The following is a 14,206-nucleotide window of genomic DNA, read 5'->3' as shown; positions in this document are numbered from 1 at the left end:
CCAGGTTTACGGCAACAACTTCTTCCTCTCACCTGGCTCAGCTCAATTCCCAGAGGATATTAACTACTCTCGAGACAAGGAGAAGGTTTTTGGACTTAGGAATTTCTACAAAACTACAAAATGTCCTAGAAGATATGAGAAAGCCCAGCAGCCCGCCTAAATCAATCTTGGAAACAGAAAAAATTTTAACCAAAAAAAATGCATTTTTAGAAATGTGTAAGTATAGTCAGGTAACAGTGGCTCACACCTATAATCCTAGTTACTCAGGAGGCTGATAACAGTTCAAAGCCAGCTTTGAGGAGGATCACAGTTCAAAGCCAGCTTGGGCAGGAAAGTCCTTGAGACTCTTATCTCCAATTAAGTAAAGCTGCTCTTCAAGTTGTAGATTAGCAGCCTTGAGAAGGGAAAAAAAGCTCAGGGACAGCACCCTGTCCATGAGATCAAGACCCAATACCAGCGCGCGCGCACACGCGCACATAAGGTAAATAGAGAGATTTTGATCCTCCTAATAGAAAGGTAATTCACACATGTGGTCACAGATAGTTGCCATGGAGTGTAATAGGAGATCTGTTGATGCGAGTGTACATGTAGTAGAAGGCTGAGTTTGTAGGTGCTGGGGAATGAGGAAGAGGAAAGCCATGACTGTTTGCCTGGGAATTGGGAGGTGTGTCAGGAATGGTTCCCAGACAAGAGGCATTTGAACTAGGTCTTGAAGACTGAAATGGAAGCTAAACTAGAACAGATTAGAGCAAAGAGTATAGTATTCAAGCAGGGAAAACCATAGCATCTGTAACAATACCAAGTCATGGAAGGCATGGCATCTTGGAAAATTATGAGTATTTAGATGAGCTAGATCTGAGATTTCTTCTAGAAAGTACCAAATTTAAAATTTTCAATGACTATCGCTTTTTTCACAACAGTCAAGCCATGGAACCAACCTAATTGGCTGTTGACAGATGAATGGGTGAAGAACATGTGTGTGTGTGTGTGTGTGTGTGTGTGTGTGTGTGTGTGTGTGCGCGCGCGTGTGCGTGTGCGTGCATGTGTACACATGGAAACTCTGTTGTGTGCACCAACAGCAGCCTTGACAACCCTGGATGACAAATATTGCTTGTGATCTCTGATACATTGAATGTAAAAATAGTCAAACTTAGATGTAAGTTGCTAGAGGGATAAGTGGGAAGCAAGATAGGGAGATGGTAGCCAAAGGCTATAAACTTTTAATTATACAAGATGAATAAATTCTGGCAATCTATTGCACAGCATTCTGGCCCTACTGTAAAAGTTTGCTTAAACAGTAGATATTGCACAGCATTCTGGCCCTACTGTAAAAGTTTGCTTAAACAGTAGACTAAGTATTCTCATAAGAATAAAAGAGCTTATCTCCAATAAACCACCAGAAATGGCTCTGTGGCTCAAGTGGTAGAGAACTAGCCTTGAGCTGAAGATCTGAGGGACAGCATTGAGGCCCAGGGTTTAAACCCCACAACTGACAAAAAAAAAAGAATAAAAGAGAGAAAGAGAGAAGAGGAGACAATAGGAAAGAAGGAAGGAAGGAAGGAGAAGGGAGAAAGAGGGAAGGAAGGAGAAGAGAGAAAGAGGGAAGGAAATAGTAACTATGTGTTTAGCTTGGTGTGATGATTATTTCACAGTATGCATATAGGAAAACATCAAGTTACAAATGCTTCATAGCTTGATCCATACTCCAATCCTTTTGCTCTTAGTTGTTTTTAAATAAAGTTTCATGCTTTTGCCATGGTTAGCCTTAGTCTGCAATCCTTCTACCTGCCTCCAGGTAGCTAGAATTACAGGCATGCACTACACCTAGGAAGTTGTAAATCTTAAACATATATACAATTTTATCTTTCTGTTATAGCCTCAATAAAGCTGGAGGAAGTTGCAATGGTAATATCCAATAACAAACTATTCTTCTCCATATATTGAAATTTCCTAAGACTTGATATTGTAGCCCCCAACAATAAATCCTCAAAGAAACAACTGCCCAATAAATAAGTAGGCTAAAGACTTACAGAGAAACTTCTCTGAAGAGGAAATAAGAATGGCCAATAGACACATGAAGAAATGCTCAACCTCTCTAGCCATAAAAGAAATGCAAATCAAAACAACATTGAGATTCTACCTCACCCAAGTTAGAATGGCTATAATCAAAAACTCTAATAACAACAGATGCTGGAGGGGATATGGCCAGAAGGGAACCCTACTACATTGTTGGTGGGAGTATAAACTTGTTCAACCACTTTGGAAAGTAGTATGGAGGTTCCTCAAAAGACTCCACATAGAGTTCCCCTATGACCCAGCAATCCCACTTTTGGGCATTTACCCAAATGATCACAAACAAGACCATACTAAAACTACCAGCACTACTATGTTTATCGCAGCATTATTTACCATAGCTAAGATATGGAACCAACCCAGATGCCCCTCAGTAGATGAATAGATCAAGAAAATGTGGTATAGATACACAATGGAATTCTATGCCTCCATCAGAAAGAATGACATTGCCCCACTTGTTAAGAAATGCAAAGACTTGGAAAAATTATATTAAGTGAAGTAAGCCAGGCCCAAAGAAACATAGGTCCCATGGTTTCCCTTATTTGCAATAACTAGTATATGTCTGGTACAAGTAGAAAAGGTCAAAAGTTATGTACATATGACCAGATAAGATGAAGTTAAGGGAAATGAAACACAAGATAGGGACACAAGTGGTTTTTTTCCTTTCTTGCTATTGTATTTATAATGTATTTATAATGTACCATGTGATTTTTTTGTTGCTTTGTATGTTCCTCCTGAGGGTATAACCCCTGTTTTCACTGTTGGTATAATTTAGGGAAGAGAAGGGAAAAAACAAAATGTTTAAATAGGGATACAAGTTGACCCATTATAACAAAGAGATGTACAAGACACTATGTCGAAAAACTTTACAATTGAGGTGGGGGAGTAAGGGGGGAGTATAGTTGTGGAGGTGGGAGGGAAGGGATGCTAGGAGAAAAACAAAGGAGGAGGCAACAATGCTTGATAAGAAATGTGCTCATTACCTTGCTCATATAATTATAATGCCTCTCTATAGTATTTTCACACTAAAAAAACATTTAAAAAAAAAGACTTGATATTGTTTCTGCTCTTTAAGGATATATTATGAATTATAAATGGGCAGTCCAGATTTCTACCACAGTCCTTTCAGAATTCCCTAGAATCATGAGTCACCCTGTTCTCTTTCTAGCTGTCTGCCGTTTCCCGTGTCAGAATGGAGGTGTCTGTCAACGTCCAAATGCGTGCTCCTGCCCAGATGGCTGGATGGGGCGTCTCTGTGAAGAGCGTGAGTCTGTCTTTAAGTTTAACTTTGTATTCTGAACAATTCTATGAAAGTCACTGAGTTGGGGAAATTCCTAGGAACTATCTTCTGTTGGAAGGAATCCATTGGCTTAAATCCTTACAGCAGACCAGAATATCCAAGGCTGATCTGAAAATGTCGAGGCTTCAGGGTAGTTAGAATACACATGAACATATGTGGTGTGAATATACAGTTGTCAAGAGTTATCCAGTGTCATTGCCATGTGCCTCCCGGTTTCCTTGGGAAGGAGTTTATGGTGGAGTCTCACAACCCTCTCTCCCTTTACCTCCTCAGATCTACAATACACTATAGCTGTCATTGCCATAGTTAGTATAGGTACACAGTGTTGTATAACACTGTACTTTGCACATAGTATTAGCAGCCCACTGTCAGCGCTAATTAAGAAAAGAAGAAGTTGGAAGTGCTTGGTAAATGAATATATAATTTTTATCCTTATAGAAATATGTTCAGAACTTATCAGGGGAAAGTATACTAGCAGTTTAAATGTTTCCTAATGCCTAAACTATACTGTGCTTCAATATCTCGGTATGAAAGGATCAACTATATTTCCTGTTTTCATTAGGAATAATGTGTGATGAGTCATTGATGTGATGCCATTGGTCTAGGCAAGTTTTTTTTTTTCCCTAAAATCAGACTATAAAACTTAATAAATATGAGAGCTGAGTGCTGGTGGCTCACATCCAGCCTCTCTAGAGGCTGAGATCTGAGGATCACAATTCAAAGTCAGCCTGGGAAGAAAAGTCCATGAGACTCTTCTCTCCAATTAATCTTAAAATGCCAGATGTAGAGCTGTGGCTCAAGTGGTAGAGCACCAGCCTTGAGTAAAAAAGCTAGGCCTTGAGTCCAAGTCCCAAAACCAGCACTTCATAAATATGATCTTTTCAACTATTCTATAAAGAAGATGAATGATGGAAGGCTGTTAACTTCTCACCAAAGCAAACATTTTTAAGTGATTAAGAAAGATGAAAAAGGGGCTGGGAAGGTGGCTCAGTGGTAGAGCGCTTGCCTTGCATTCATGAGGCCCTGGGTTCGATTCCTCAGCACCACATAAGCAGAAAAAGCCAGAAGTGGCTCTGTGGCTCAAGTGGTAGAGCACTAGCCTTAAGCTGAAGAGCTGAGGGACAGTGCCCAGGCCCAGAGTTCAGGCTCCACAACCGACAAAAGAAAGAAAGAGAGAAAGAGGGGGGGAGGGAGGGAGGGATGAAGGAAGGTAGGAAGGAAGGAAGGAAGGAAGGAAGGAAGGAAGGAAGGAAGGAAGGAAGGAAGGAAAGAAGGAAGGAAGGAAGGAAGGAAGAGAAAGATGAAAAAATCACATTTTTTTCCTTTCTACGTCTTCATCATTCTTTTCTACTAAGGTCTGTCAGGACAAACCAAGAACACAAAGACTCAGGGAGTATTCCCCTGGGAATACAGGCCTTTCCTTATTAGCTCACTGAGCATGACTTCCTAGACTTTAATTTGTACACAAATTAAAGATCCTGCTTCAGCAGCACTGGGTTTAGGCCTAAGAATCTGCATTTCTAGCCAACTCTTAGGTGAAGTCAATATTGTTGGTTAAAGGACCATACTTGGAAGAGTAAGACAACAATGTCCCCATTTTTTAAACAACCTCTTCTAGGAAGAGGAATGTCAGCTGGGGAGGGTGTGGAGGAGGTCTGATTCAATCCCCACGAAGCCTCAGTTTCTAGGAAATGAGAGCAAGTTATTCCATTACAACCAAAATGTTATGAACGGTAAGCTATAAGATAGCCCATCTGATTCCCATTCTCACTTTTAGTCCAAGAGTCCCAAGGCAGCCAAACCCTCTCAGAGCATCTTATATAATTTGTAATGGAAATTTGAAAAGAGAGGAAATGGGAGATCATTCTGATTTGTTTTGTGAAGAGTCAAAGCAAAGCACTTAGCAGGCATTGATTACAGTGTGTTCCCACTGAAAGGGTTCATTTGGCATTAGAGAAATTACATCTGGCTATGGATGCAGATTTACTTCTCCTGTTGTGCTTTTCCCATGATGCTGATTAATAAGCAGAGCACATACTGGAAGATTCTTTACTGGATCATGCAAGGTTTCGCTCCTGGATAACAAACTGTTCTGTGAATACTTGAATATCTCTGAGCATGTGCATCTTGATCAAATCCTTTCTAGTACCTTTTTATTTTTCTTGTTTTAGCAATATGTATTCTTCCCTGTTTGAATGGTGGTCGCTGCGTGGCACCTTACCAGTGTGACTGCCCATCTGGATGGACTGGGTCCCGCTGTCATACAGGTAGGTTTCCTCTTAGAGTTTATTTTATTTTATTGGTATCCTATGCAAAGCCCAAATTAAGCTACCCATGAATGTCACTAAGTAAAAACATCCTAGAGACTCAATTTGGAGACTTTGGGAACTCTTAAAGCAATCTTATCCAGTGTTCATTTGTAACAATCAACTTTGATATTTATGCATACTTCTCAGGCATCCAAACTTCCAAACTTGACACACTTCCCTCCCCCCACCCCCGCCCCTGCCCCTGCAAACTATCAGGCCCATTTTCAAGCACCTTATCATTGCAGGTACAGGTGACACTCTTCCAGATAACAAGTCTTTCTTGACTTTCCCCCTCCATTTTTTTTTTCTTTTTAGTGGTTGTAGGGCTTGAACTCAAGGCCTGGGCACTGTCCCTAAGCTCTTTCGCTCAAGGCCTAACATTCTACCATTTTGATGCACAGTTCCACTTCTGGTTTTCAGCTGGTTAATTGGAGATAAGAGTCTCATGGGCTTTCCTGCCTGGTCTGGCTTTGAACCGTGATCCTCAGATCTCAGCTTCCTGAGTAATGTGAGCCACCAGTGCCCTTCCCTTCTCACTTCTTCATCTGAGATCACCAATATCTTTATCATTCCTCCCTGCATAGGATCTCTCACACCCTATGCTAACCTTGTCTAGTAAGAGACTTCCGGATGATGGTTAGATGGCTTTTATGCTTCCATTGCCAGGCTGAACATCACTGTATTGCATTGACGCATATCTTTGAGAACCTAGTGTGGTTGTCTAGTGTCTCTACATCTAACCTGAATTCTTGTGTTGTATAGACTGGCGTCCACACACTGTATAGACTGTATTGACTGGCTTCCACACAGCTAAAGCACAGCCCAGTTCCTATCTTACCATCAGTCTTTGACACTGCAGTGGTGGCTTCTCCCACTGCATCTGAGCAACCTCTTCTCACAGCTTTGCTCCTGGTCTCCCTCCTTCCTCTACCCATTTTAGCTTTATCCACCTCCACATTCCTGCCTGAGTTTCTTCTTATTGTCAAACTTGTTCTCTATCACAGTAGCCTACTTTCTGATATTCCATATCTGTGGTGTTACACAATTAAAAGCAGGCAGTTTACAGTGCCATTGATCAAATTTATTTGTGTTCTCTTAGCTTCTTGGTTCTCTAACCACAGTGAGCTCCTTAATGACAAGGAGCCATAGTAATCTTCCTTTTGTTAAGTCCTACATCAAGACCTCAGCGCATTTTCCTACTTACATGTCCTGAGTACTGTGTACACAAAAGGATATAAAACAAAAGCTCTTTCTCTCCAGAATTCTAATTCAGAAAAGGGGAAGGAATGCAGAATGACCTATCAATACATAACTAGGATATGTTAAAAACGGAGGTAAATTGAATTTTGTGGAAGAGCTATGAGAGCAGTGAAGATGGGTACACTAAGCAACTATCAGTGTTCAGAAAAGGATTCATAGGCTTAGAATCTGAGGGGAACAAGAGGAGTCACACCAGGATATACACATGTGAAGTTCAACACACTGGATTGTGCCTTGTGGGCATTGGAAGCACAAAAGTAGTTTAAGCAAGAAAATCATGTAATCAGATTTCCTTTTAGGAAATCTGGCCTCAGTATACAAAGTGGTGGGAATAGAACCAATAGAACCAATGTTACTTTATCATAGATTTGTTGTGGGGGTAAAAGTCTTTCAAAGTCAAGAATCCCTGTTTCCTGCTTGAGACCAGGAAGGTGGTACCATCTACTGAGCTACAGAAGCCAGGTGAAGCAAGTTTGGGGGTGTAGGTAAGGAAGTAAGGATGAGCATGCGGTATTTGCTAGATATGAGGAACATTCAAGGGCAGTGGTATGACAGGAAGTTGCCTGATGGTCTAGGTTCCCAGAAGATATAGCTAAGTTGAAGATAGAGAAATATAAGTCATCAATGAAAAAGTCAGGGAGGAGAAAATGAGCCTATGCAAAAAGCATATGGCATGAGTAAGCCCAGAACAGTACACTGGAGCGCCATGAGCATAAGGAAAGAGATGTTAACTTTCTAGACAAAGAAGTAAATGTAATGAGTTGATTAGTACAGTGAGGGCTACAAAGTCAGTGTGTTCCTCAGATACAGTCATGCTGTATCCTGAGATACAGCAAGCAGAAATCACAGGGAGTTGGATTTGAAGTGTTGAATTTTATGTTTGCTAGATCTGACCCTGTTTGTTTCATCCTCTTCTTTTTAGATTGCAAATGAGTATGATCTTCCAGGTTGATTTTACTCCCTACTTACCAAGAGTGTCCCTCCAAGAGACAGACTGATATTTCATTTCTCCTTTCTTTTCCTCATCACTCTATTTATCTCCTGCCTGATACTTGCAAACATTGGCCATATTTTGCGAATGAACAGTTATAGAAATGACATTTATTTCTATCTCATCAAAGATGAGTTTTTCATCTAGAAAAGGCTCTTTTCAGTGCTATCATGAGACGGAAATAGTTTGAATTTCCAACTTTCCTGAGCAGGAACTGTATTTTCTCCCTATAAGGAGTTCTCCTTTCTCTTTGATGTGCTGAGCTTGCTGATGTTAGGACATCATCAAGTCTAAGCATCCTCAGGTTATTAACAAATAAATTCAAGACTAGACTTGTGAGAAAGAGGTCTTTGTCATAAATTTGGGGCTGTTTGCTCAGAGTTTCATCTGTAGCTACTTTTGACCCATTTTAGGTTTAGTATTATTCCAGTAAAAGCCATGTAGTGCACAAAGGGCTTGTGTTTGAATCATCTGTTAATTTAGACAATCCCCCGTGAAATTAGTTTATTATCATCAGAGTTGGTATCTGGCATAATCATATAATCGATCATAGAATTGAGTGCTTGCTCCATCAAGAGAGTCACAACCTAAGTATATGAAAAATTTATAGTTCAAAACAGTGACATGTTGTGTAAATTGAGGTGGGGGGGGGAGTATGTGAGGAATAGTGGTAGGGCTGACCAAGAAATAGAGGAAGATTTTTCCCACAAGCCTCTATAGACATCTTTAGAATTTATAAATACCAATTAAATAAACACATGAATTTTTCTTCATCCCAGCTACTTGCCAGTCTCCTTGCTTAAATGGTGGAAAATGTGTGCGACCCAACCGTTGCCATTGTCTTTCGGCTTGGACAGGACACGACTGCTCCAGGTAAAGGCTACTCCAAAATAAATTAACGTCTATCTATAATATAAAGGTTGAAACTCAAGATAAGCCATCTTGAAGGTATCTCTAGTTTGAGTGTAAGCATTTTGTATCCCCAAATACACTACCATCAAAGCTAGAAAACAATGTTAATTCAAGCATTGGGCTCACTTCAGTAGCACATGAGAGAGATTAATGTGATCCCTTTTCAAAAAACATGAATTTGTGAAACATTCCATTCCATGTATTTTATTGTATAGTTTTTGTTTGTTTTCAAGGTTTTTTATTAGATAAGTTCTCTGTAGCCCAGTTATGCCTCAAACTTGTGATTCCTTGTATCATCATCACAAGTGCTGATCCAAATTTTATCACAATTAAAATGAAAGGAAGAGAGAGAGAGAGAAAGGAAGAAAAAAAGAAAGAAGAAAGAAAACAAAGAAAGAAGATAAAGAGAGAGAGGAAGGGAAGGAAGGAGGGAGGGAGGAAGGGAAGAGAAGGAAGGAAGGAAGGAAGGAAGGAAGGAAGGAAGGAAGGAAGGAAGGAAGGAAGGAAGGAAGGAAGGAAGGAAGGAAGGAAGAGAGGGAGGGAGGAAAGGAAAGAAAAGGAAAGGAAAGGGAAGGGAAGGAAGGGAAGGGAAGGGAAGGGAAGGGAAGGGAAGGGAAGGGAAGGGAAGGGAAGGGAAGGGAAGGGAAGAAGGAAAGGGAAGGATAAGAAAGAAAGGAAAGAAAGAGAGAGAAAGAAAGAGAAGGAAGGAAGGGAGGAAGGAAGGTAGATGGGAGTGAGGAAGGAAGTTAAGTAAACAAATTTTCAATAGAAATTGCAAGGATATAAAATAAATAATAGCTTATAAAAATTGTCTATTAGATGTTTAAGCTCTTGAGTACAATAAAAATAGTATTGAAATTGGCAAGAAATGTTTATTTCTCAAACCAAATATTTTGATCCTGTATTTTTAGTTTATATGTTCACTATTTCATTGACTTACAAGAAAATTTATGATAATCTATGTTCTATTAATTGGTTTCTCATTTCTGATTAGAGTTGAGAAAAGGCTATCATCAAAATAAGCCCATGGAAAAATAGTTTTAAAATTGCACCTGTTTAAAGCTCAGGAAATACCAGTCATAGCTTGCTATTTCATGGGTAAGATCATTTCAATATTCAGACACTGTCCTTACAAATGTTACAGTGTTAGAATATTATCTATCCAGTTTAAGACTTTCAATTTGCATACTGCATTACATCCTGTAGATTTGTAGTTCATGCATTTACCCCTATGTTATTGGAAAACTAAAAGCAAACGGGCATTGTCAGATTCATTTTTAAACAGGAAATTCAGCTAGATAAAGTCAATGTTTATTCTCCCATTTGCTGGTGAATCATTTTCACTGGAATGTCAATGTCAACTTGCGAAGAAATAACATCTATTAAAGGAAAATCATAATAGAAAATTTGTCTTTGCCAATGAATTTTTCTTGTATTATCTCAAGTATATCTTATCTTTGAAGAAAAATTACAAATCTGCACTCTCAAGAGAACTTTGGAGAACAAATGTATGCAAGATCTCCCAAGATAAAGACCATGGTTTTAATGGAGAGTAGATACAGTTGAAACACAGTAAGAAAACAAGAGCTGAGAGAAGAAGGAGGAGGAGGAGGAGGAAAGAGAAACTTAGAAAAGAACATAAAGCATTTATTACTTTCATATAACTTTATACTTTATATGGTGCAGATAAAGAAATGGAAAAATAGGGCTTGCATGATTCCTTATGTAGTCACACTCTCCTACCATGGAGTAAGAGTAGTTATGAGCATCTATGAATATAAGTCCAACACGCCCTGGAATTTTATTCAAAAGCTTGAGATGAAAAGTCAAGAAAATTTATGGCAACTGACACTGAAAGCTGTATTGCACACTTAATGAAAAGCTAACTAGCCTCCAACTGGATCAGACAGCCTCCTTCTGTTTATTCTGTAATCCATTTTTCTAGGAGACCTAGGTCACTTAAGATGGTCATCCTAAAATTCTAACAGTTTAGGAAAAAAAAAAAAAAAGAATTAACACTGTAGAGGGATTTGCATGCAATCCCAAAACAGAGAAATCTCTGAACAGAACATCAGAAGGAGCAGAATTAAGGATTCAAGAACCACCCAAGCCTCACTACCTAAAATTTCATCTCTCAAGGGTTGATTCATCTTTTCTGTCTCTCTAGCTCTGTGTGTGTGTGAGTGTGTGTGTGTGTGTGTGTGTGTGTGTCTTCTCTCTCTTGCTCCTTTCTCTCTTGTAGTTTTCTCTGCTAGTTAGTTCAGATAGAACAGAACTGATCATAACTTACGCATTTTATATGGCATCATACAATATCCAGAGATGTTCATATACTGCCCTAGTTTGCAAATCCAGAAGAAGACTTCTGATTGATCCAGCTTGATTCCAGGGCCCAGCATGTAAAGGCAAGTTGTGGTGCTAACTTGAGCTATGTTGTACCCAGGATAATTTTCGCAAGGCATTGGGTAAAGGCCAGGTGAGGCTGGTAATCGTTGTTTTCTTTCTCTCCTACAATACTAAGTATATTAAGGACTATAGAATCAGTAGATGTGCAGCCACCAAACTAGATAATAAATGCTTGCTGACAGTGGAGCTATTTCCTGATGGGAGTGACAGGGAGATAGCATGATGTCTTGCAACCTCCATCGAGTCCCTTAACCTGAAACCTCTTCTGATAAAGAAGACAAACCTGATCTTGTTCAATCTTAGTTCAGTCTTAAGAAAGAAGTTGTGTTTCCTCTGATCTCTTCCAAAAATCGATCCTAAACAGACATTATTACCAAAAGTCATAGCTTACTAGTGCTCTAAGAGATATTTAGACTCAGGAAGTCCAAATACTTCAGTTTCCAGATGAGAAGTTTGTCACACAGGAAGCTAATGACAGAAGGGAGGCCAAAATGTAGGCCTGCGGCTCCTCAGATCTTTCCATAAGTTAGCCCTTATTCTCCAGGCCCCTTCATTTTGCAAGAGAATGACACCCCTCCCCCATCCCTACAAACACCATCACAATGCTCACATCTGAGATTTTTCAATTCTGTTTCAGCACCCCCAAAAGTTCTTGCCTCCTCAGCTCAGTCTTTTGAATCTGGTTTGTTTTGTTTTGTTTTGTTTTCCCTCCAGGAAAAGAAGGACTGGGTTTTAATCACCATACTCCCAAAGCAGGATCATCTCTTCCTGACAGCTCTTTGAGCCACCTGGAACTTATACCAAGGAAGTCCAACATGGTGCTGGGGCTTGTTTTGTTTAGTAAACATGTTATTTGAGGTTGGCTTTTTAAATTTTGTGATATATTTTGTTATTCCTCATGACATCTTTCTTACATGTTTCAATGTTTAAATGTGCCTGGTTTATCTATATAAAAATTATATGAAATAGATGCTACTCCATCCTCACGAAATGTACATACTCTGCTGTCTATTGGGAAAATTTCTGGAACACATTTTTATTCAGTTACTTAAGATGGTTTTTCCATTAAAATATATTTTGCTACTAAATAACATTTGGCTGGGTAGTGCCATTTTCTGAGGTGGCCAGGGCATAAAATTAAGAGGATTTAAGGTTTTCCTTCTACACTTCTGGCATATTCCATGATTGCATGTAGTATACCAAGCATTTATAATAGAAGAGACTCCCATTGTCTTTACAATATGTGGCTCAATAACGGTTCCCTTTATTTAAACATAGAGTAACATGGAAACTACTACCAAGAGAAACTGCTAGATAATTTTGAGCTATTTGTGTATACAAGTAGAAGGATTTGCTGATTTGCAGAAGGTCAAATTAAGGAATTGTTTCCAACAACTATTAAACAAGGGCTGGGAAGGTGGCTCAGTGGTAGAGCGCTTGCCTTGCATCCCTGAGGCCCTGGGTTCGATTCCTCAGCACCACATAAGCAGAAAAAGCCGGAAGTAGCGCTGTGACTCAAGTGGTAGAGTGCTAGCCTTGAGCTGAAGAGCTGAGGGACAGCGCCCAGGCCCAGAGTTCAGGCCCCATGACTGGATCCAAAAAAAAAAACAACTATTAAACAATCAGTGTATCAGCATACTTTATGGTTTCCTTCAGGTAAGAGACAGATATGTACAGTATCTCAAATATACCAGCCATTTTTCACCTGCGTTAGCAACCTACATAGCAACGGCAATATTGCTTTCTTTGAGAGGATCACAGCTAATTCTCTCCCAACTGACCTTCAGGCAATGCAACAATCTCTAACTCTAAACAGCCATTCAAGGCCACAGTAAACAGCAAGGAAACCAGGTAAAATATGTGATCGTGGGTTCTTATGTTTTGTGAACCAAGCCACGCCACTTTAAAAAGCCACCCAGAGACACAGACTGTTTGAGGGTCTACCACATCATCTCCACTCCCACCCACCAACCCACCACAGTCTCCAGAGGAGATCTCTTTCCATCCACTTCTCAAAACACCATTTTCAAGAGGGTGAGTTCATTCCACCCTCCTAAGTCCTGGCCTGTCTAGCTACATGCTGATCCTCGCCCTTCTGAATCACCAAGATTTCTCCTGTCATTATATCCACTGGATCCCGTCAGTTTCCCAGCAGAGTTCAAGCAGATTTATGTTTCTGGAAGTTAAAGTGTACCCTATCCGTAAAGATAATAAATAGACAAACTAGAAAAACCTGAAAGAATGGATTAAGGCAAAGTCCGCAAGACAATAACCCAAGCTGCTTGCCTTCATTTCTCTACTATACCACATTCCTCCCAAGAGCCATGACTAAGAATCTATGAAACAGTCAAAGAAGAAATACTTCGAAAGGAGTTTTTTGACCTGAGGAGGAGGGAGAAGAAAGGAGAAGAGGAAAGGGGAGAAAGGGGAAAATGGGAGGGAACAGGAGGAAAGAGAGAAGAGGAGAAAGGGAAAGGGGAGGGGAAAACGAAGAAAGAGGAAAGGGGAAGAGAGGGGAGTGGAGAAGAGGGGGTAGGGAGAGAAAAGAAAATGTTACTAATCACAAAGCAGCTCTAGTTTATGGGCTATTCTCACCTTCAGGTTATGTTGAAGGAACAGCCCAAAACGTTCTGCAAGTCATAATTGCAGCTCTTGAGTGATGAATGGCTTTTGGTGTCTGAATAAGCCAGATTCTCATCCTGAGAAGAAATAGAAGTTATTTCTTTTAGCTGCCCACCTTCCCTACTACTAGTTCCCACCTAATCCCACCCCGGCTCTCTTCTTCCTACCAATTGACACTTCCTTCACTGCACGAAAGCCAGCTGAGCTAGGAGGTAAGAATCAGTCCATCTTTCCCTGTTCCAAGGTTCCTACCAGCCAACAATGCCAGTGATTAGAACATGTAAATCTGTGTGGATATCCAGTTATAGACCGAACAGACTCTGCGGTGTGAGG

At 40.0% G+C, this 14,206-nt stretch overlaps 1 protein-coding gene across 1 annotated transcript in view; it reads left to right on the top strand.

Annotated features, from left to right (window-relative positions):
* Svep1 (sushi, von Willebrand factor type A, EGF and pentraxin domain containing 1) overlaps positions 1-12,342 on the top strand; it is a 159,160-nt gene extending 146,818 nt beyond the window's left edge. The window contains exons 45-48 of the mRNA XM_042695890.1: positions 3,242-3,337; positions 5,545-5,640; positions 8,713-8,806; positions 11,966-12,342. Coding sequence (XP_042551824.1) covers positions 3,242-3,337; positions 5,545-5,640; positions 8,713-8,806; positions 11,966-11,987 — 308 coding nt within the window. The 3' untranslated portion in view covers positions 11,988-12,342. The remainder of the gene's footprint in view (positions 1-3,241; positions 3,338-5,544; positions 5,641-8,712; positions 8,807-11,965) is intronic.
* Positions 12,343-14,206: the final 1,864 nt, after the last annotated feature.

The sequence above is a fragment of the Dipodomys spectabilis genome, unplaced genomic scaffold (genome assembly GCF_019054845.1).
Source record: "Dipodomys spectabilis isolate Male_0828 unplaced genomic scaffold, ASM1905484v1 ptg000006l, whole genome shotgun sequence".
Lineage (NCBI taxonomy): Eukaryota > Metazoa > Chordata > Mammalia > Rodentia > Heteromyidae > Dipodomys > Dipodomys spectabilis.
This window is presented reverse-complemented; position numbering and strand designations above follow the sequence as displayed.